A 24,327-nucleotide genomic window follows, 5' to 3' on the forward strand; every position below is an offset into this window, starting at 1 on the left:
GTTCTGCACTTATGAACCACTGTATATCCTGCACTTGCTGCTATTGCACTTCTGGTTAGACCTAAACTGCATTTCGTTGCCTTGTACCTGTACTTGTGTAATGACAATAAAGTTGAATCTAATCTAAAATCTAATCTAATCTAATTCAACCACAGCATGCACTCGGTCCATTTTCTGGAATGACTGAAATGCAGATAAGAAAACAACAGTTTCACAAAAAAGCACAGCAGTTTTAAATGATTCACTTAAAGCTTCATATAAAGTACCAAGAAAAGTTAAATGTTAGCTGAGCCCTATTTTACAGCGCAAATCCTCTCCATACTGTGCACTTTTATGATAGAAGCTTGTTACCACATTTGAGAAATTGTGTTTACACAAAAATATTGCTTTAACTTTAATTTGTCATGCACTCTTGAATGTGCAAAGTAGAGCTAGGGCTACTGTTTGATGAAAGGCAAGATGTTCGCTAAAAAATAAGATGAAGTCACATGGACAATATTTTTGATACTTTCAGTATTTAAATTAAGTAAATAAAGGGATAGTTCACCCAAAAATGGAAATTCTGTCATTAATTACTCACCCTCATGTAGTTTCAAACCTGCAAGACTTTAGTTCCTCTTTGGAACACAAATGAAGATCTTAATAATGATATCTGAGAGCTTTCTGACCAACCATAGACAGCTACGCAACTACCACTTTAACGCTTTAAAAAGTTCATAGAGATTGTAAAACTAATGCATTTGAATTGAGCAGTTTAGTCCAAATTTTATGAAGAGACATGATCGCTTTATGATGAACAGATTTAATTTAGTCTTTTCTTCACACTTAAACAATGATTGGCGAACATAAACAGAAGCTCAACCAAACATGCTTGACACGTGAGAGCAAACCTCTCTCAAACGTGCTGCGCAACACACAAGAATGAACCTCGTTTGTTCTCGCATGTCAAGCGAACATGCTTGAGCTTCTATAGTAGCTTCTTGAGCTACAAATAGTTGTATTTTAAAACACCATGATGATGGTGGTTAGCGTTTGCTTTAGTTGGACTCTTGACCCATGACTTTTTAGTAAAAAAAATAATTTTCTCTGGCTGCTATAATTGTGTGTTTATAAAGCACATTTGTTGTGGCAAAAGAGCCATGAGAAAATTAGATCAGGTAATGTTAGTGGTTTATTGATGATGAAATCATCATCATGTAATTGCTTGTGTTGAGGCAAAAACAAGTAACTAACAAAATAGCATCAGGCATAAGAGACATCAGGATTCAAATTGTCCTTAAAAGATATTTATTCTTGCAAGAATGTTCCCAGTCCATCCACAGTCCAGCTGCAGGTGGAGTGAGACTCAGAGCAGAGGTTGACCAGCTCCTTATAGTGTTCTATTCAAAAGCTATCTCCTACAGCCCCCACTAAACAAAATAACAAAAGGGACCCCCCCCCTTGAACCCTTCACAGCACAAGGAACAAAAGGGACCCCCCTTGACCCCTCCCCAGCACGGGAATCTCCTTACCTCTGAAATCTCACACACACACACCCTGCAGCTGTATCAATATCATAAAAGAAACTCAAAATACAGCCAAAGAACGCATGGCATTCGTTTGTTAAATCGTTGAAAATAAAATACAAAGAAAAGATGAATTTTTCCACAACATTTCCTCCTCTTTATCATTCTCTGATAAACAACATAGAAAAATTCACTCTTGTTTTCTAATCAAACCCATTATACTATTAAATCTTTAAGAATAGAATTAATTCAAGTCTTAATTCAAGAACAGTTATACCCTTCATGTATATCAATACTAAGCCCTAATTTGATTCAATCAAATAAAATCGCAAAACTTTTCTTCAACCATTAATTGGTCAACATTTTCTCCAGATATGTTGATCATCTCGTTGCCTCATGGACGTTCCATCTTCACCAATATGACACTTTGCATGCCGTAGAGAGGATTTTTTCCAACGTTGGCAGGGGAGATTTGTTTCTAGCACATATCATTGATCCCCTACTTTATTCTTTGCGCTGGCGTGTGAGGTTGTTGATGTTGGTTGGTATAGTTTAGGTCAGATGCTCGGACCCAGGTCTAACATCCTTCAATCATTTTCAAATCCTTACAAGATTTTCCCTTAGATCACGATCGCACCCCCACTGGAATGAGTCATTTACTGTCTACTGTCACCTGCGAATGGAGGCCTTAAGTGATTTTGTTAGTGAGCGCGTGTCTTGTCGTCCCTTTGGTGTGACCTGTGAAATTTTCAACCTGAAACATATCACCGGATAATTTCTTGCTCATTGAATAGCACTCAGGGTCCTTGTTCCCCTGAAAAAAACATTCAACCCATGTTGTTCATGTTAACAAAACAATACAGAATCAGTTCTGTTTGGTTCAATCCATCCTGACATCCTGCAAAATGAAAATTTTAAGTTAGGCATTACACAGGGTTAGGCACTGTTTCTTCACTTTGCTCATGCCATGTGCGCAAAAGTCTGCATCTTCTGTAAAGAAAAACAAATGTTGAGGTTATTGTCACATAGTTTTCCTTTGTCTGCTGTGCTGCCACATCTGCTCCGGCGTTTCCTGTCAAAACAATTCTTGTTATTAGCACACTTAAAATACAAACAATGCACACAATTAAACCCAATGTCCTCCCAACATTTATCTTCCCACCTGTGCGATGGCTTGCAGCAAATGTGAACCCCTTAGTAAACCAGATCTAGCTGGTTAATACAAATAAAGTTCTTCAAATAAACCCCTTCTGGACTTTTACTGTCCTCATATACCGATGAGGTCAAAGCTAGATAACCTCTCAGCCTGCTGTGAAGACAATGGGTTTAGCCCTCCCCCCCTGGATTTACTGTTTTTCCCACCTGTGAGGCCGAAATGTCTTTGTTTGTGGCCTGAATACAAATTATCCATACTAAAAAGTTCAAAGACTCATCTGACCACTTGTTTTACTGTGCGTTCTCTTGTTCCTGCCATGAGCATATTCATCCTCCTCTTGATGCACGACACCCATCTCGTGCATAAATTTAATATACTTACTTTTATCAGACGCTTTTATCCAAAGCGACTTACATTTCAAGGTACACATTTGCATTCTTGTCAGGTCAGGTCGTGGTGTGCACACTTCGTCAACGTCAGTCGAATAGCAATCTCCCCCTTTTTTACAATACATAACTGTTAAGGGCTCTCTGGATAATCTGATATTTACTTAGCCTACGTGTTTGTTGCTGTCAAATCTATAACTTTTTCTCAACACATGACTGACGGCTATCTACGACTTCACAATTCTAATTTACACATCAATACCTAAACCTGTCCAGAAAGTAATTCAAATCTACTGCACATCATAAATGACCAAAATAATAAATAGACAGAGCTCGATGATCAATCAACTTAAAGCTCATCCTGTTCTGTGTTGCCTTCTCATCAGATTGACTCACAATCCTCAGCTTACTTTTCAAATTTGTCATTCGCCTTAACCCATCTATAATGCTAAAACACTCTTTCCAGAGGTTAATGACAAATTTATACACACTATTCAGACAGAATAGTTGTCCTAAACTAACACATACTGTACAAACATGAATTAACACTCACACTCATCCCTGACTATGAACTGCTCATATTTCTTATTCATATCTTTTCTCTAAAAAGATTTAAATTTTAAATGACATTTTAACCTTTTCCTGTATCTTTTATCTAATGTTTTTATGGCCTTTTAACCAGTTTCAAAGCATGTCTGTTCATTATTCATCTGATTTTAGAAAAGTCAGCTGGATTGTTTTGGTGCATAATTATTACTTTGCTTCAGCTTTCTTTGGCTGACTGATAACAGAAGAACAGACAGAGTACCATCCTCTTCCTCCACTCAAGCAGTCTCTTTCTCTCTCATTATAAGCAAATAATCTTTTCAACAGCCTCCTAGGACTGTAACTAAAATAATCATAGTCATAGTCAATCCTTAATAGTTCACAAATGTCAAAATACAAATGTTTGACTCAAATTAGAACCGTTACAATAATCTAAAATACATTATGCTATGATCTTTTTTCTAAGGTTATTTTTAGTTTAAATACTCAATTCACCTAACCTTCGTTTTTCAGAAATTTCTCTTGACTCATCACAAGCTGTTCTCATCTTTAGCCACCACCATGTCTAATGACCTTCAGGAGTTAAAAACTAGTTCAATATCAAACATTTTTCTTTGCCCATAAGGCAAACAACATCATGTTCCTTATGTCACATCTTTGATCTTCTGTTAAAACAGAACGGTCAAATGTTTAAGGTGACAAGCTATTCGAAGTCCCCGTAATCAAGATGGTTGTTGGTTGTGCTCTGTGATTCTATTTACATATTACTGAGATTGGATGTAATTGTCTCTATATGATAATTAAGCTCTTTTAAGTGAAGGAACATTTTGATATATATATATTGGAGTGGAAGTTGTAGGGAACAGACCCCTCTTTGATGCTCTTGGCCCCAAGTAGCATCACAACCACTCCCTTCTTGTAGGTAACACCTCCCGAACCTGGTGGGCAGGTGCCCCAGTGGCGGCGATAATCCCTGCCTTAGGTTGTTCCCATCTATGGCCATCAGAGAATCTTACCCGTCTTTGGGATCTACGCCTCCTGCACACTGAGTTATGGCTCTACTTCACTTGAGCAAAATTATCATAGTTTGTGGTAATGAAAAATTTTTTTTTTTTTTTTTTTTTTTTTAATCGAGGTAATCAAGAACCATCATATCCACTTGGAACATTTAATATTGACATTCAGTGTACTGTTACTTCTGTAGCCGGAGCCATCGGCCCTGTTTTATGGTGGAGGCTAAAATCAGACAAAGAAGCGGTCAAAAATGTCACTTCTATCATTTAAGGTCTGCATTATTATTTTAAAGACTTCTTTAAAATCATTCAGTTTTACTTTTAAAACATTTACAAATTGTCCTCTAAATTTGTCAAATCTGATTTGTTTTAGCTTTTCCACATCTATGAATCTTTTCAACTGAAACACTGTGCTTTACACAGCCTCAGACAACAGCTTTCAGCTGATATTGAATGAGAGAGAGACGCTTGAGGCATTCAGGACTGGTACACTGCATTCTCATAAACTTTTAACTTCAGACTTTATCTACCATCTTTTTCAACTGTAGCCCATCTTAAGGCATCTTTTCCATGAATTACATGTATTGTAATTTAGACATAATATCCACTCAGAATGAGTCTCTGTTGCACTGAAACTGTGGCAGTTTCAGTCACAGCACATGCCAGATTCAGATAAGCAAACCTGTTTTGGCCAAATCACAATCTTATCTTTTAAAATCAACATTAACAAGCCTTTGTTTAATCAAATGCCTTTTACACATTTTACATTTAGCAACTGTTAATCCTGTAACACTGCTTCTGTTTATTTTATCTTAAAGAAATAATACGAATTATTCTAGTTCTTAATAACAATTTCATTTCAATTTTACTTCAATGTTTTCTCTAGGAGTTTATCAATCTGCTTCTATGATTCACTTTTGAGGCTGCTCCCTGCTTGTGATACATTTTTTTGATTATCATTATAAATCATTCATTAGATTTGTCTCTCCATATCATCTAAAACCTTATCAAAGCATTTCATTCAAAACACAATCATCCTTTTAGTGACCGGTACTTTTAAAATATTTTGCAACTCATTTAGTCTTATCCGTAATTTTATGTCAACCGGTACTTTTTATAGTTCTTTCCTTTCAAAAGGAATTCCTTACACTTAAATCTTTCAATCTTCTTACAACTTTCAAAAGTTCCAACTATCAACTTTATTTCTCCCTCATTTACTTTTACAGTCATACAGTGCGCATACAGTCACTGAATGACCCAGCTGACTGCAATAAAACACTCTCTGTTATTCTGCCTTTTATCTTTCTAACAGCTTCACCCTATTTTGCACTTCTGAAACATTGTGTTGTATTCAGGAAATGCAAACAGAGCCACTGATAAGTTCTCTGCATTCTCCCCCACTGTCCCAGCTGCAAATTCAATTACAATAGCCGAATTATAATCTTCATCATATTAACATTGATCTACTTTCTAACCCATATTAACACAGACTTTTCTTTAAATTTGTGTCATTTTGGCACTTTCTTTCTTTGGAGCCAGTTAAGTTATTGTTTATCTTTCTAATTACAATCAAACTTTTACTAAACATCATCTGCAAATCTCTTCAGAGCGTGAGCAGAACTGCTTACAGCATTTGCTCTCTATTATCTCACTATTTATCAGGACTGTTCAGTTACTCTTCATACAGTATTAAAACTTTAACGTGTCATTAATTTCATCAACACTGGTTTTTAAAAGCTTATTCTTCTATCAAATGGTTAGTTTGCAGATTCAACTTAAATCACAAAATTGTATTATAATTATTCAGTCCTACTTATCTCTACTGTTTCACAGAAAACACAAGATTCTCTAAATCTTCTCAGTCTCTAAATTACACAGACAGCTATCTTAGCCGCTTGCACCTTCAACTCTTGTTACAAAAATATGGCAATCTATTCTTCAATACTCTGTTCTCTTTTCATAACATTAATACAATAAAGCACATTCACATCACTATTATTGGCAGAACATTAATTTTCATAAGCGACACGGAAAATCTAAATATTCTAAATGGGTTTCACAAAATTTCTGATTAACTTTAGTCACACGTGTCTGGGGAAATTATCTCCAACCCATAATTTCCTTTATAAAACAATATATTTCCTTAAATGGCTTAATATCAACAAAATATCCAATCTATGGACATTTTCTAATTTGATATTATCATCAACAACACTGATTACAAAACAAGTATACATTTAACATCCAGAAGCTGGTTTGAACAAGCAAGCGCTGTTGCTGTACTCCCAGCATAGCTGGACCCTTTAGGTTCAAAAGACAATCGTTTTACTTAATGAAACATTCCTTATCCTTATATCATGCCAATCCCTGTTAATCATACTCAACGCCCCATTTCCATCTAAAACTCACTTTTCGTACCATTTCAACTTAATTTGACTTAACTTAATCAGGCGTTCATAAATAGTTCCATGAATTCTATCGTCCCCTACATGTCAGTTCCTTCTGCATCTGCTCAATTCAACAATTCACTGTTTCCATCAGGAAAAACATCCTATCTTCCCCTACATGTCAGTTCCTTCTGCATCGACTCTGTTCTCTTTTATCTGCTTCTTTCCCATCCAACAATTCACTGTCCGTTCACAGTTTTACACTCATGAACAAACTTCAACAACCCTTTCTGACTAGTAACGGATAAGTTAGCATTTCAGAAAACCCTGTAGGCTACCTTTGTACAATCTCATATGCTCATCATTCACAACACTGCTCAAATCATCAGTCATAGCTTTGCTCAAAGTTTCATCAGCCATAAAGATTTCCAACCGTTTTTTTTTTTTTTTTTTTTTTTTTTTCATTGCAGGTAGCAGAAAGTAAATCAGCGTATGCATTCGTGTGTGCGTCCTTTACACACATGTTTAACACACACATAACAACCATTCTGTTTTCCCTCGTTCTTTTCTATTGATTCTTTTACGACATTGAGTCTTATCTTACTCAAGGTTCCCGCCTCGGGGAAATACATTTACATTTACCACCATCATTATTTCTCCTTTGACAGAAAATTGGTGTATAAAAATGATCTACTTTACTGTTAGATGACCCCATTTTGGCTGAGTTCCTCTTTTCTGGATTTCACAATTCGACACGTGTCTTACAGAATCTGTCAAACGTCTTCGACAGACCCGATCTTTTACTCCGAGATCGGACGGACCTCTGCTTGTTTACGTTCCACTCAAAGTTTTCTCACGTGCGCTTATTCGCTCGCTCAATTCTTTTTACTTGATTAATTCAACCTGGTCTTGTAATTACGTTCCACTCAAAGTTCCCCCACGTGCGCTTATTCGCTTGACTCAATTCAATGTGGTAAAACTTCGAGTAGAGCACAATCACCCAGAAACTTCTTTTTTACTTGATTAATTCAACCTGGTCTTGTAATTACGTTCCACTCAAAGTTCCCCCACGTGCGCTTATTCGCTTGACTCAATTCAATGTGGTAAAACTTCGAGTAGAGCACAATTACCCAGAAACTTCTTAATCCTGTTTTAAACTTTCTCTAAGGTTTACATAAATTTCGAGTAGAACGTAATCATCTCAGCAGCTGTGATTTCTCTGAATCACCAGTGGATCCCCTGTCCACTAACGAGCTAAGTGAGGCAGAAACTGGTCTGCTTTGTCAGATCGATTTCTCCCCATAAAATTTGTGATTAACTCACCTCTCGCTCGTACCAAAAAGCAAAACTCAGCCAATATGGTTCACGTTCACTCACAATTATCAAAATAATTTGACTGTCTCTTACCCTAGATGCTTTTACTGCCTCCGAGTTCTTTCTGAATCCAGTGGGTTCCTCCTGGCCCTGATAGCAGTTTTGGCTCTTCTCTCTCAATTCGGCGAGGTAAGACTAAAGCCTTTTGTGCTTTAGGGTGATCAGTCCGTCAATACGCTTTCTCAGGGCCAGAAGAAACCTCATGGTTCGCACTTCTGACACCAACTTGTTGAGGCAAAAACAAGTAACTAACAAAATAGCATCAGGCATAAGAGACATCAGGATTCAAATTGTCCTTAAAAGATATTTATTCTTGCAAGAATGTTCCCAGTCCATCCACAGTCCAGCTGCAGGTGGAGTGAGACTCAGAGCAGAGGTTGACCAGCTCCTTATAGTGTTCTATTCAAAAGCTATCTCCTACAGCCCCCACTAAACAAAATAACAAAAGGGACCCCCCCCCTTGAACCCTTCACAGCACAAGGAACAAAAGGGACCCCCCTTGACCCCTCCCCAGCACGGGAATCTCCTTACCTCTGAAATCTCACACACACACACCCTGCAGCTGTATCAATATCATAAAAGAAACTCAAAATACAGCCAAAGAACGCATGGCATTCGTTTGTTAAATCGTTGAAAATAAAATACAAAGAAAAGATGAATTTTTCCACAACACTTGAATCCCTGATCTTATTCAGTGTCTAATGTTTTGATTATATAGGACTAATTAATTAATTAATTAATTAATTAATATTGTGTTTTAATGTTGTTTTATAATAGAAGCCATTTAATTTTACAGCACGAGAGCAATGTTGTTTGTCAAATAATATAAAGGATTTTAAAAACATTTAGTGCATTAAACTTTTTCCTCTACATTATTACTTAGCCATCAAGAATCAGTGTATGACTCTCAACAATGGTGACAATCAATGAAATGCTTCATGCTGCAGTGCATGCTGGGTACTACCAATCAAAACTCACCCTTATCTCCTAGCATGCATTGCGGCATTAATAAATTATGCAGCTGAATTTTTTGTAGCTTGTTTTATGCTCAGAGTTGATCTGATTGTCTGGATATTTTGTTTGATTGTCACCATTGTTGAGATTCATATGCTGTTTCTTGATGTCTGTGTGTGTCTAAGGGCTCTTACATAGTCAACGCATCGATACGCATACGCGCCTGCAAGGCTACGCATCGCTACGCTTCGGCCGCCATTATGCGTCTATGCGTAGCAAAATGTGTCGTCCCAGTTTTTGATACGCGACGCACCGTTGCATGCAATACTACGCGTTGTTGGTGGGGGCGATACTGCAAGTATTGTACATTATTTCATATTTACAGAAGAAGAAGGTTTGAATACAATGGCGGGCGAAGAGGAAAAACTATGCGAGCCTGTCGGTAATTGTAAATACGCTTCCTATCTTGCAGGTTCGTGCCTTTAAAACAAATAAGTGTCATGCAGGAACTAGACAGAACAGATGACAACACACACAGGTCTGGTTAACTTAAGCAGTAGCCTACTTTAAATAAGGTAGTGTCATATTTTCTGACTAAACAAATTACTGACACAGTAAAGGGTAGATTTAAATAAAGAAAAACGAAATTTAAATAAAGAAAAACGAAATTGAAATAAAGAAAAACGAAATTGAAATAAAGAAAAACGAAATTGAAATAAAGAAAAACAAAATTTAAAATAAAGAAAAAACGACATTTAAATAAAGAAAAAACGACATTTAAATAAAGAAAAACGACATTTAAATAAAGAAAAACGAAATTTAAATAGGCTAAAGAAAAAAACGACATTTAAATAAAGAAAAACGAAATTTAAATAAAGAAAAAAACGAAATTTAAATAAAGAAAAACGAAATTAAGTTCAATTAAAAACGAGATTAATTCAGATTGATAATAACGGGTAAAAAGCTTAATACATTTTGTTTCTATTATTCTATTTTCCGAATACCAACCCACCGAACGAATATTCGGGTCCAGCCCTAGTATAGGCTAATGGCCAGCTGTGCCATTGGGCACACTGTGTGCCTGAGTATGCATTTGTTCCGTTATAAATCCATTTTTCCGACTAATTTATGAATGCCATTAAAAAATAAATATATAACAATCTATAAACGAGCTAACACCAGAAGCCATAGTGCACGCTCTCTTTTTCGTAAAATACTGAAAATGTTTCTCCTCGTCCAGCCTTCGCATGGGAAGCACCAGAGTCACAAACTCCCCATCCTCGTCTCTTGTTGTGTTCAAAGGGCGAACATACCACTGCCTAACTCTGCGCTGCCTATTTTGTTGCCGCCGCCGACGACGTAAAATTAGCAATAGGATGCACTCCTCTTCAGTTGCCATTTTGATCTGAATATCACTCGGAATGTCACCCGCAAAGTCACCAGTGACTCTGCTGCCCCCTGTTGCGTGAGTGGTGTATTGCATTTCACGTATCGCCCGCGTTGCTTGCGTCCGACGTGTAGACTATGAAAGGGAGCACGTCGCTCGCGTCGCTAGCGTCACTTGCTCGCGTTGACTCTGTAAGAGCCCTAAGTAATGCCATAGATGAAAGGTTTTTGTGCACTAAATAGTTTTTAAAGAAGTTTATTATTTGATAAACAACACTGCTAGATATGCTGTAGAATCAAATGACTTATATTATGAATAAAACAATATTAAAACCACAAGTCCTATATAATCAAAGCATTAGACACTGAATAAGATCAGGGATTCAGGCAATTACATGATGATATCGTCATCATCACCAATAAACAGCCAACATCACCTGATCTCATTTTCTCATTGCTTTTTTTTAGCTACAACAGTTGTGCTTTATATACACACAATTATAGCAGTCAGAATTTTTTATATTAAAGAGTCAAGGGTCAAGAGCAAAACTAAAGCAAATGCTAACCACCATCATGGTGGCTTTAAAATGCAAAATATGATTTCATTAAACGTAACCGGAAATTAAATAAAGTAAATCTGGTTAGTTTTAAGTCAAGCTGGTAATAAGTGTACGGCCATGCATTTCACCTTTTTGTTTGGTTTATTCCAACTAAAATTCAACGACTGCCCAACGTTGGAGCTTGACGTCAAACAAACATTGGATTTAGACGTCAACCTGACTTTCAACCTGACGTCTGACCGATGTTGTAGTCTATATCCTGTCCCTGCTGATTTATCAAGATTGACATCACTCAGTCATTATGGCAAATAAACTCTTAGCAGGGCTCGAGACTAACGGCGTCCTATCGTCCTGGGGACGATAGAAAATGTATTTAGGACGAACAGAAATATTCTCCTGGACGCCTTCAGGACGAAAGACATTTTTGTATGTGTGTTCATTTATTACTAGCCTATTAGGGTAACTTACTTAGAAAATGCCAAAATTAACCGACCAAGCGCTGACTACAACGGAGCGCGTCTTCTCATGCTGTTACTATAGTTACTATCACTGGCCGGCTACTCACCCGGAGACTTGTTTCGCGGTACATCTATCACATGGCTTATTTTCACAGACGAAAACGAGACGATAACTAAATAAAAACTAGTTTTGAATTACAAAAACTATGACGAAAATCTATTTGACATTTTCGTCAACGAATAAAAACTAGACAAAAAAGGTTAGATAGTGACGATTTGCGAAGCGATCCAGTCAGAAATGATGTCCTGCGTTTGTGGTAGATGCGCACATTTGTACTGTAACGTGCTGATCTACCCAGCGGCACACGGGTTGACATGCGCTGCATGTCTCATAAAACTTTTAAAAAAGTAAACGTATGGGAGATTGAGTAGAGCAGACATATAGATCTGAATAAGAGTGACGACAAAAAAAAAAAAAAAAAAACCTCTATTCGGTACGGTTTTCTGTGCGCACACACCCGACCCGAAGCGTGCAGCCATACTGAATTGAGCTCTCTTTCGTGTCTGAATGGACAAATACACACAACATTATGTCGAAATGTCCGTTTTGGAGAGTATTCACGTAAACTATGTTGGTTATGTCTTAAACAGTTTTGAGTGTATCGGATGTGCATCAGTGCAATTGGATCCGCATGTCATGGACATGATCCGATGTCTTAAAGTGACAGTGGGTAATAAACCTAATGCGGTCTGTGTCCGACTCCTTAATATTGATCAAACAACAAAAGAAAAAGAGAAAAGCATTCACTGCTCGTTAATAGCTTTAATAAGGATTCATTATATTTAATTCATACAAATAAATAGCCTATGTCTGCGGCTTGAAAGAATAAAAACTGATGATATTTTTGAGATATGTAGTCACCAGTATTTATTTGTTATTGTTTAATCCAACCAACTCAAAAACGTTTTGAGCTGTATGTATTTTTCTCTTAATTTTCGTATGTAAAAAAAAAAAGAAAAAGATTTGTTCTGCATGAATACAAAAAAGCATTTAACTCCTGTTATTTTTTATTAAATCTGTTTTTTACCTGTTTACAGATAACTACTTTGAATGGAGCTAAATAAATATAATAATATATATCATACACATTTTAATGGTGTTTTTATTATGTGACTAACAACTATAGATGATAATAACAAAGTACAGAAACAACATGTTTATTTTGGGACGGTTGACATTCACTTTAGGACGGTTCAAATTGTTTTTCAGGACGGTTCCAGGACGGAGGTGAAAAAAGTTAGTCTGGAGCCCTGCTCTTAGGACTAAAAATTCAACCTCACCAGAAAAATATCATAAGATTCAAAAACTCAAATAACTCATTGTACTGATACTTGCCTCGCAGCTGAGGATGCAGGATCAGTGTTGCCAGATTGGGCGGGTTCCCGCCCAATTGGGCGGTTTTGAATTTGATTGTGCGGGTAAAAAAGGGTTTGGGCGGGTGGACAAAATTTGGGCTGGTTTGGGGTCAGTTCGGCGGTTTTCAAACATCTACATTTTAAAGTCTAATTGATTAAAAAACTAAACTAAAGTGTGCATGTAGTCCATAAAATCAGTCATCATGACATTACTGTGTACACACACGCGCGCCCATGCAGAGTCAGCTGGCGTTAGTGTTGACATCACCGACGAGCACGCACTTTTAGCCAATCAGTGATCAGCAGGCAGATGCGATTGAGCGCGATAAGTTGTAGCTGTATATTGAAGTGATCGCTAATGCCAAAGTGATCGGCTTGATTCGGCTAGCTATAGCCTTCTAAACAGTAAGTTTTAGCTACACAGTAAAGAGTAAGATAGTGAGCAACTCTAAAAACGTACACCTGGTGGGAGATAGATGGTGAATATAACTCTGAGGAGAGCACAGTTGAATGACTTGAAATTAAATGAAATATGGGACGTGAAATATGTCCATGGCCATGTGCACACTAACCTAACCTTACCAGAGACATCGGCAACTTTTACACCGTCCAGATTGCACTATACTCGACCCTGACAGCTGCTGAAAAAGGTTTGAATCAACGATGAATGAGTTTGACTGCTAAATTCTGCGTTATGTTCTGCAATGTGTAACGTTACTTCCGAGGGTTAAAGTAATCGGTTCATTTCTTGATTGCCGTTTTGACAGTGTCCATCTGGACATTTTAGTCATATTGGCTAATTCTCCTTTATTATTGCCCTGTTTTGATCTGTTTTCCTGGAATTTTATTTTTTATTTTATTTTATCATTGTTATTTTGTTTTAAAGAGATACAAATTGTTGTTATCAACCTTGAATGACATAGTAATGAATTTATATCATATTATTTTGGCGGCAGTAAAATTTTGGGCGTTTTTTTCTTGTAGTGGGCGGGTTTTGGTGAGCTTTTGGGCAGGAAATCACCGTCCCAATCTGGCAACACTGTGCAGGATGACTTTCAGATGTGTGATGATCAGTGCGACCAGCACTGGCAGTTTACCCCCATCATCTTCATGATCTAAAAATCAAACACACATTTGCTTAGTTTCAACAAAGTTCTCTGTTAAAATGAATGACCTATATGACTTAGGGCAGAATCAGGTAATCGCGTTCATTTAAACACAGAGAACGAGTGATCAACTATGTTATCTGTGTAACGTCACTGTTCGGTGGTGTTCAGTCACGTTGTTCAACTGCATACAGTCTTGTGGACTAATGTAAAGTGCACCGGCACCTCTGGTTAAGCATTCATTTACAATAATTACCTTGTGTACAATAATATTAAATGTGTACTCACGACACAGAAACTCAATTGCTTTAAAATATATTTGCAGACTGTTAAGTTAATATCACCGACTCGATTCGTACCTAATTACGCAATGTAACTGTTACACCGGTTATCGTCATGTTGAGTAGCTGTAACGCTTTATACATTTGTTATTTGGTTAAACATAAACATAAAACCCACCTTTGAATTTCCTCTTCTCTTCATCTTATAATTCGAGTGTGTGTTCTGACGAAGTTCCCGCTCTCCATCTATTTGAAAATGCAGTAACGGCAGCAGCGACCTTGGGCAATCAGTTTTATGTCGCCTAATAGCAAAGTTAACATTTAACAGTTAGCACTATAGTGGATAATGGAGAACAAACGCTATATTATGTACACGCAATGACTAAATACTAGTCAAAGATTACAAAGTGTAACGTTAACTTAGTCAAACATATGGCTAAAAAGCATTCGGTGCAAAGCTAGTTTAACTCGCTAAATTAACGTCAAGTGGCTGAAACATTTATATTTTCGACTTGTGAATTACATATAAACATAAATTATCAGAACTCACCTTTAAAATTCGTCTTCTTCAAGTTAAATATTTCAAATAAACCAATAAACTCGACCGCGCTTCTGCTGTTGTATAACGATAGCCTGCTTCCAGCTGTCAGTTCGGAAAATTCCTTGGCTGATGCGATTTCGACCAATCAGCGTCTTGTTGCTATGCCAAATATTAAATACATCAACCAATCATGAATGAAACTATAGTATTGTTTGCACACACTTCATTCATATCACCAGATTTTTGTCTAACCAACTACACTGTTGGGCATAAAATCACTTTAGTATGCTTTGCCATAATACAAAAATAGTTCAAGTTGTAGAAAATTCTTCAGATTATTCACATACATATTTGCAGATACACTACGCTGTTGAAACTTTTTTTTTTTTTTTTTTTTAACAAACAAGTCAGTGCAACATATGCACAGCAGATAGATTTACATTGGACTGAACAAAAACATGCTCACAAAAAAAAAAAAAAACAGGACACTGAAAACCATGGTTCATTTTGTAGTTACTATGGCTTTACTACAAAAACCATGGTTCATTTTATGGTTACTAGGTTTTACTACAAAAACCATGGCTAAACCAAGGTTATTGTAGAAAAACCATGGTTCATTTGTAGTTACTATGGTTTGACTGCAAAACCCATAGTTAAACTATGGTTCATTTTGTAGTTACTATGGTTTTACTACAAAAACCATAGTTAAACCATGGTAACTACAAAAAAAAACATGGTTAAACCACGGTTATTGTAGTAAAACCATGGTTAATTTGTAGTTACTATGGTTTTACTGCAAAAACCATAGTTAAACTATGGTTCATTTTGTAGCTACTATGGTTTTACTACAAAAACCATAGTTAAACCATGGTAACTACAAAAAAAAACATAGTTACTACAAAAAAAACATGGTAAATTTTCGTAAGGGTTAATTGTCAGTTTCCAAAATATATATATATATATATTTTTTTTTACAGTGTATATCCTAAGAGTATCAGCATAACAGTGAAAACTCCTTGATTCCAAGTATTATCTCCCAAGGGAAGCACATACATGGTGGAAAACTGGTCCTAGAAAGTGTGAGGTAAGAGCTTCCCTGTAGCTACAGCAAATCAGATGCAAAGTAGGTAGGGCTGTGCAATTAATTGAATTTCGATTTTTGCTCCCAACGATCACCAAAATAGTATAATCGAGTAAAAACGATTATTTTGCCATGTTCTGTTTTGAAAGAACGCTCTTATTTTGTCTTGTGTTCTGAATGACGCGCGCACTCGCACATCCGCCCCTCCCGATGCCATAAACTCTCTCAGCTTTAATGTTTAAACTGATAAAACTTAAAAAGAAGTGAAAATGATAAACTTTAGTTACGATGCAATGCTGGCCCGATTGTACAAGTGACAATTCCATCATGTCCCGACTCCTAAACGCGAGAGTGTAGTTTCGACGCTTGCCTTGTCCAGCGCATTTTGAGAGACGGAGAGAGAGAGAAGACGCATCACCGCCGAACGCTCACGCGGTTTGTGAAATTGCGTCTTGGAGAAAGTTTTAAAATTATTGATTTGATTTTATAATCTGTGTGGATTCATTTAGGCTACTCATACAATCTACATGCTAAAGTGAATCAATGTTTGCGGGGGAATTCCCCGCATTGTAAGTGGTAGACCTGCGGGAATTATTAAAACACTCATTGAAGTATTATCTGTTATATATTATTTTAATAGTTCAAAAAGTACAATCAATGTTCAAATTTCGATTTTTTTAAGAATTGTTGAAAGGTGTCTTTGGTAACACTTTACAATAAGGTTCATTAATTAGCATTAGTTAACCTTTAAGATTAACTAATAATGAACAATACTTCTACAGCATTTAGTTAGTTTACCTAGTTAATATTAATTTCACCCTTTACTAATACGTTATAAAAATGAAAGGTTGTATTTGTGAACATTAGTTAATGCACTGTAAACTAACATGAACAGCTGTATTTTTATTAACTAGCATTAAAAAATAAATACTGTAACAAAAGTATTTCTCATTGTTAGTTCATGTTAGTTAATACATTAACTAATGTTAACTAATTAACATTATTGTAAAGTGTTACCGTGTCTTTTTAATAAATGCAACACGTTCCCAAAGTCATGTGAAATAATCGTGTTACATAATCGTGATTTCAATACTGACCAAAATAATCGTGATTATGATTTTTTTCCATAATCAAGCAGCCCTAAAAGTAGGCTATGCAATACACTTGGCAAACTTTGTGAATGTCACTTTACACGTCTGCAACTTCAAATCAAAACACCTGTGTATTGAATTATTTACGTGCAAATCGAAACATGTATCACATAAGATACATGTAAGGTGTGATACATGTATTGCACCTTTCACATAAGAGATGTAAGTGTAAATCACTTTCAAAAACCATATTGCACAAACTAAGGAACTACAAACCATATGAAAACGTGCAGAAGCCAGACTGACAAAACTCCTTTTATTTAGCATAGCGAACTCAAACTCACAAAAACTAATTTCTGCTCTCAGTAGCCCAATAACAGAAAAGCTGTACTTCAAGTACTAACATTAAACAAAACAAATTTTCAACAAACTGAATGCATGTCAGCACAGTATTTGTACATAAAAATAAAATAGTGGGGGGGGATTTGGGTCTATTTTTTTTTTTCTTCATCAACCACCTTTGGTGGAGTCGCCCGAATACTGAACAGATCTTGCAAATTTACTTCAGGATCAATGTGGTGTGGGATTTTGCGCTCATTAAACAGGCCTGTCAGATCAGCTTCCAGTTTGGCCCTCTGAGTGAGGTTCATGCGTAATGAAAAAAGAGAGTGAAGGTCTTCAACCAGAGGACGTCGATTCCGCCCTTCCAATCGTTTCTGCCAACTCTTACTGCTCCGCTTATGTGGATGCTAAATAATACATTTACACAAGTTACAGAGACAGAAATGGCTGCGTTTTATATATAAAAAGAAACCTGCATAAAACTGATTTGTTAATCTGGCAATGTACAGCATGTCATAGATGCCATTGATGTAGTTCAAGCAACTGTTAACCCATCATACTCTTAAGGGATATAACTACCTTGAGTTTGGCCACATCAGGTTCATGACGCAACATGTGGCGGACAAGGCTTTCCTGTTGAAAGAGCACAGGTAAGGGTTACCAACACAATAAAGAACTCCAACATGTGAACACGTGTGGCCCTACAAGTAAAAACTTGTGCGGTCAATTGATTAATTTTTAATTAATTGATTAATTATTGGTTGATTAATCCGCTCCTAACATTAAAGTTAATACTTTTCATTTGTAATAAATTTCAAATTTAAACCAAAACCATTCCAAATTAATGTAGAAAGAGCAAAGACAGTAGCATGCGTTTTTAATTTGTTTCATGGCAAATTTTAATGAAACATCCCCAATACTGCTAAAGGTCTATGAAAGATTTTCCTTCAATTTTATCCATTAAGTATAGCCATTCAGCATTAGAGGTGTAACGGTTCAAAATTAGTTAAGTCACCTTTATTTATATAGCGCTTTACAATACAGATTGTTTCAAAGCAGCTTTACAGAGATAACCGGAAAATGCACATTGCAGCTCTTCCAGGTTCTACGTCAAAATGCCACCTCACTATTCAGAGATATTGTAGGTCTAACAGGTAGGATATATACAGAAATTGAATCAAGTTAAATACGTCACAGTCTTCACTGCATAAACTATAAATGGAATAGATTAATCCTGGTTAAAGCTATATAAAAGTTATTCAGTCGAGAGCAGCGAGTTGGTGACTTTGTTATTTGATTATCCTTAATGAGACAGAATCAGCGGGTTTATTAGGCTGCTGTCACTTTAAAATCTGCATTGTGTGGCAGGTATGACACGCATAACATTCTCACAACTCTTTACCTTCATTTAACTCATTTAAGACTGTGCTTGCGAGGATACTCTACAAAACGGGCATTTGACATAATTGTGTGTTTTCGTTCATTCAAGAACTTTCTGAAGCAGCTTTCTGGCCGCACAAGTCGTGTCACACAGACAGGAGATCCACAGATGTGCGTGCCAGTACTGCACTGAATTCTGTCTTATCGCACTTGAATAGTTTAAGAGCATTTGTATGATTAAGAGCGTGGCCATTTAACGTAACGCTGGGCAAAGGACGACAAAAAAAAATAAAAAATATATATATATATATATATATATATATATATATATATATATATAATAACAATAATAATAATAATAATAATACCATATCAGGTCGATAATTTTAAAAAACAAATGTTTTAATAACTTTTTTTAAAGATTTCTATAAAATGTTTAAATGAACAGTGCAGCAGTGCGCATTTTGTGGGTTCAACTGGATAGGCTAAACCTTAATGCAACAATGACAATCATTGCATTGTGCGCCACTGATACGGCTCCCTGACGCACACCTAAAATTCAACGTGTCTGTGCTCTAGTGTCAAGTGGCGCAACCAAACCTCACAGCAACAACTTGTCTCTTTGCTTGTCACTCATTAGCACATGTCTTTATGAAATGAGCGAGAAACTAGTTATACCGTATTGCATGCGTTAACGCAATAATTTTGACAGCACTAGTAAAACCAAACTTTTAATATTAAGACAAAATTGGATCTGTGACAGTAGTTTAATGCTGGTCCTGGGGACCCCCTTTCAGTGAAGAGATGCACAGATAAGATACAAAATGTGCAGAGTAATGGGTCTCAGGAATAGGATTTAAAAGGTAATCCTATTTCTTTACAAAAAGGGGGATTTCAACTACAGTTCGACTGCATGTGAGTGCAGTAGTTTCAATTTCTTCAAAAAGACTAATAGACATCAGAAGACCGTTCTACAATCCCTACCACATTCCTCACTGTACTCACACGCATGGCAAAAGTCTTGCTGCAGCCAGGGAAGGAACAGCCGTGTGAGAGCAGCTGCAGATGAACCTTTCGAATATGGTGCTGCAGATTGAAGGTTGTGGAAAAGTATGCCTGGCAACCTTGACTGGGACATAGCAAAACTGGCTTTTGCAAGGCATGTGTCCGCTTGTGCCTTCTCAAGGCATCACGTTTCCGGAAGGCCTTTTGACATACCATACAGGAGAATGAGGCTGTTGACGACAGTAAGTGACTTTAGAACTTGTGTAAACCATTACGGTCACAAGGAGCATGCATAGCACTCATGGGAAATGGAAAGGTACTGGCAGTTTACGCCCTATAACTAAAATGTTTGCACTGGTTTACCTGGGTGACTCGCCATGTGTTTCCATAAATTCCTCCAGGTGTGCACACTGATGGGGCATTCAGCATAAAGACAGTGATAACCTGAAGAAACAGTTACTGGGTGGCCATTGTAAAACCGTTACGGATAAAAATCTTTTTCTGCCTTTTTTTTTTATATACAGCCAGTTGGTAATAGCAGAGGTGTTTGAGTAATTGTACTTCATTACAGTACAAATAGATTAACCTGCTACTGAAAATTCTAACAAACTTTAAAAGGCAGAAACTGCACATTGTCAATTGAGTTGTGACCAAGATGGTCTGGGTTTGACCCAACTGTGTTTTGATTCAAAGAAAATAGATGGCATAACCTTTCATGCTCAATTCAATAAAAAGCCATTTTTTAAGCTGCAGTATTGCAAAATTTGCAATGGTCACCGCAGGGCACAACCTAAAGCGGGGCTAGTTGTAACACGTTTTAAATACTTTCATACATGCTAGCATGACGAAACTTAGTGTATTTACTAGTTGACATTTCAACACTATATAAGAATCTTTGGAAGCTATCACTGAACATTTAACAATAGCAAAAGTAAATGAACATTTTTCCAATTATGTTTATGTTTTTCAGATTAGACAAATCTGATATTTTAATTTAATTATATTTTAACAGAGGCCATAGTTGCGCAAGTGGGGCACGTCATCACCCTGTATTACAATGTGCCCATATTAGAACTATGCTACTCTGTGATGTTAGCGATGTAATTCACATTAACAACTTATGAATTCTATTGAGGGACCATAAAAAGACATGAAAAAAGACAGTCAATGTTAAGAAATTTTATTATGTTTTGAACTATACTGTAGCCTATAGCGGTGTTTTCCGGTGTGTTTGTCAAACTCAATTTTTATAAAAAGCACCATTATTTTGTATGAAAGTTAATTGCATTTTATTGAAAAATATTTTAGTCTCGTATTTTTTTTATTAGATCAGATAACATGTTCCCTAAGGGGCATGTCCCATTTCACAACAAGAAAAAAAAAAAAAAAAAAAAAAAAGAAAAAAAACCCACACACAATTAAACAAAACAATAGTAGACATGAGAAATTAATGCAGGGAAAAATAACTCTGAACCCCAAGTAGGTTTACACAAACTGAGAAAGTCAAAAAGCACTAGGTTGTGCCCTGCTCTCCCCCATCTTGCCTCAGTAGGGTAGAATGGTCAGGACCCTCAATTTTAGATGCTTGGGAGTTGAGCTTGTACATCAAAAGTTACAGAATATTCCCTTCAGTGCACTTTACCTTGTCTCGTTTTTATAAATAACTTGACAGTACATATACTTACCATAGAAGAATAAAGTAAATAAACAATGGTTATTCAGTTAATGCCAATAAAAAACACTTAAAGAATTGATGAATCCTCACCTGCGTGTCTTCTATCATGAGCTTTCCGCGCAATGTGAGACTCAAACCTCATTCCACAGCCGCTTTTCGAGCATCTTGTGCAGAATTTATTTTTATATACATTTCCTCCATATTTTACTTTCAGCAGTCAAATGTATAATTTATAGCATTAAAAAAAAAAAAAAAAAAAAAAAGTTTAGGCTGCAGACGCACCTGAAACTTGAAGTGCCGTGCGTCGCCATGTGCAGTTTTAACGATCGTCTTTTCCTGAACATCTTTGCGCACTGATGTTCTTTACACTGGGGAAACAGACTCAGTTTTGGTAAGCTTTAATTATTTCGCCAACAGCAAAATGCGACAAGAGCCAATAAATGGGTGGTGGGAAGAGAAAAATGGGAGTCAAACCTGGAAGTAATCGCGTTTTTCGCTGTGCGCGAAACGCACGTGCCTCTTAAGTTTATCTGCGGCGTAGAAGTTTTTGCCACAAGCAGCAGCAGTGCACCTGCTCAATAATAAACATTTTCAAGTCAATAAAAAAAGAAATGGTTAGTCCATTAATAGTAGGTTTATACATTAAGAACTTTAATTCTAAACTGGCCAAAAGTTCAATCATTAAAACAAAGACTTTAAAAACAAAGAACTCCCTTGCAACACATGACTAAATCAGCCTACAAATAATCCACATAGCCCCTCAATTAATACGATGCCATAACCTTAACCGAATTTGAAAAATGGTTACCCAGGTAAGTCACCCAAATGTGTACATGTGTCTAAAGTGTGTCTAACATGTGCCTTAACTGGTCTAACGGCAGGACACGCCGGACAAATATACTAAATATTCTAACCTATTTTAAACTGATCGCATTTAATAATCCTATTTTGCCTACTTGAAGTTTTTCTCGGTGCTGTGTACCGAAGCATGCCGAGTCAGGTGCGATTTACGGGTGAAGCTGCGTCCACATCCCACAAATACACACTTGTGAGGCCGCTAAAGAGAACAAAAAGAAAAATCTTATAAATGTGATCATAAATACGTGATTTTTTTTCTTCTTACACTTAAAGTGTACTACAACTCACCGCACCAGTGTGCACAGTCTCGTGCTCCAGCAGACGCCATTGTCGAGTGAATGTCGCGCCACATTCAGTATAAGAGCAGTTAAACAACTGCTGTCGCGGCACAGCATCCTCTTTCTTAACCACCTGTGTGTTCATCATTTTACAAACGTGCTTGCCACTACCAATGCGTTTTTACCGTTATATATATATATTTTTTTTCGTTGTGTTCGAACTATTAATTGCTTGATGACCGTGTCGGCTTTAAGCTTTTTACACTCCTACCACCTGCATATGGTTGCGCTAATGATGTTTGCCAATAATAAGGGAGAGTTAATGAGAGCACAGCGGGGGCCTGTTTCAATAAGGAGGTTCAAACAACTCTGAGTTAAAACTTACCAGTTGTGGATCTAGAAATCGCAAATATGTTAAAACAATACAAGGAATATGGTGTGATAAATGATTTGGTAAAACAATATCTAGGTATCAATTATAATGATAGTATTCAAATATTTACAGACGGATCAAAAGACCCAAGTACAGGAAAGACAGGAGCAGCAGTATATATACCACATTTTCAGAAATCAATTTTAAAAAGAACTTCAGATCATTTAGCAGTGTACACTGTGGAGCTTTTAGCTATTTTACTAGCACTCACATGGATAGAGGAGGTTGGGCCTAATCAATATATTATATGTTCAGACTCTATGGCATCATTAATAAGTATTGCAAATTGCAAATCTGTTTGTAGGCCTGACTTGATTTATGAAATCTTTCATAGTTTATATAGATTACAAAATCTTAATATTACAGTGTGTTTTATGTGGGTCCCATCTCACGTTGAAATAGAGGGTAATGAAGAAGCTGATCGTTTGGCTAAAAAGACTCTCAAGTCAGATATACAATGGACAGTTCCATTAAGTAAAATGGAAATTAAATGTATCATTAAAACAAGAATCAATAGGTTATGGCAAGAACAATGGGAAAATGAGACAAAAGGTCGTTTTTTATATAAAATACAGAAACAAGTGAAAACAAGAAGGCAGGGTGGTTGGACACGAAGGGGGGAATCTGTTATCACAAGACTAAGAATTGGACACACAGGTCTTAATCATAATCTCAATCGTTTAGGGAAACACGCAACAGGACTATGCATTAATTGTGACAGGAGAGAAACGGTAGAGCATTAATAGAATGTGAAGCATACAGAACAGAACGAATCATACTGTTAGAACAAGTTAAAGAATTAGGTTTCACTCATTTATCAGTAGAGGGTTTACTTTCCTTTTCTACATCAAAACCATCAGCATGGCCAGCTATCATGAGATATCTTAAAGAAACAGACCTATTTGATCGAATTTAAGAATAACAAGAATATATATCTACTATTATTATTTTATTTGGGTTTTTTTTTTTTTTTATTATTATTATTATTTTTTTTATTATAATACATGTTAGTAGAAATCCGCATTGAAGCTCCACACCCCAAACAGTTGGTGGCGGTAATGCACCAAAATGGTATGCCAACCGCCAATAAAAGAAGAAGAAGAAGAAGAAGAGTT

At 36.5% G+C, this 24,327-nt stretch overlaps 1 protein-coding gene and 1 long non-coding RNA gene across 3 annotated transcripts; both read right to left on the reverse strand.

Moving 5' to 3' along the window:
* Positions 1 to 143: 143 nt before the first annotated feature.
* On the reverse strand, positions 144 to 15,197 carry LOC311299198. The gene is made up of 4 exons (XR_014629083.1): positions 15,079 to 15,197; positions 14,707 to 14,830; positions 13,122 to 14,256; positions 144 to 183 (listed from the first exon to the last, which is right to left on the reverse strand). It is a non-coding gene; the product is annotated as an uncharacterized lncRNA (long non-coding RNA).
* A 2,044-nt stretch (positions 15,198 to 17,241) lies between these two features.
* Positions 17,242 to 23,003, reverse strand: 42sp43 (P43 5S RNA-binding protein). 2 transcript variants are annotated; one of them, XM_084424377.1, is made up of 9 exons: positions 22,790 to 23,003; positions 22,600 to 22,700; positions 22,118 to 22,214; positions 21,926 to 22,011; positions 21,734 to 21,807; positions 20,332 to 20,412; positions 19,969 to 20,198; positions 18,163 to 18,216; positions 17,242 to 17,990 (listed from the first exon to the last, which is right to left on the reverse strand). In XM_084424377.1, exons 1-9 carry the CDS (start codon positions 22,925 to 22,927, stop codon positions 17,733 to 17,735), a joined length of 1,119 nt encoding a protein of 372 aa, XP_084280503.1. In that variant the 5' UTR covers positions 22,928 to 23,003; the 3' UTR covers positions 17,242 to 17,732. The 2 variants fall into 2 exon arrangements, with proteins under 2 accessions (XP_084280503.1, XP_084280502.1); XM_084424376.1 differs by having other exon boundaries at positions 17,545 to 17,990; positions 20,332 to 20,427.
* Between the last annotated feature and the right edge of the window lie 1,324 nt (positions 23,004 to 24,327).

The sequence above is a fragment of the Rutilus rutilus genome (assembly GCF_951802725.1).
Source record: "Rutilus rutilus genome assembly, chromosome: 11".
In the NCBI taxonomy this organism is placed as follows: domain Eukaryota; kingdom Metazoa; phylum Chordata; class Actinopteri; order Cypriniformes; family Leuciscidae; genus Rutilus; species Rutilus rutilus.

What these genes read in the sequence shown, in the direction of transcription:
- 42sp43 (XM_084424376.1), bottom strand. Translation starts at nt 22,927, where the DNA reads ATGATGAACACACAGGTGGTTAAGAAAGAGGATGCTGTGCCGCGACAG. An exon ending in AAAAACGCGATTACTTCCAG is followed by an intron (nt 22,012 to 22,117) that starts GTTTGACTCCCA and finishes CTGTTTCCCCAG; the next exon opens with TGTAAAGAACATCAGTGCGC. An exon ending in ACACATGGCGAGTCACCCAG is followed by an intron (nt 20,199 to 20,331) that starts GTAAACCAGTGC and finishes TGTCGTCAACAG; the next exon opens with CCTCATTCTCCTGTATGGTA.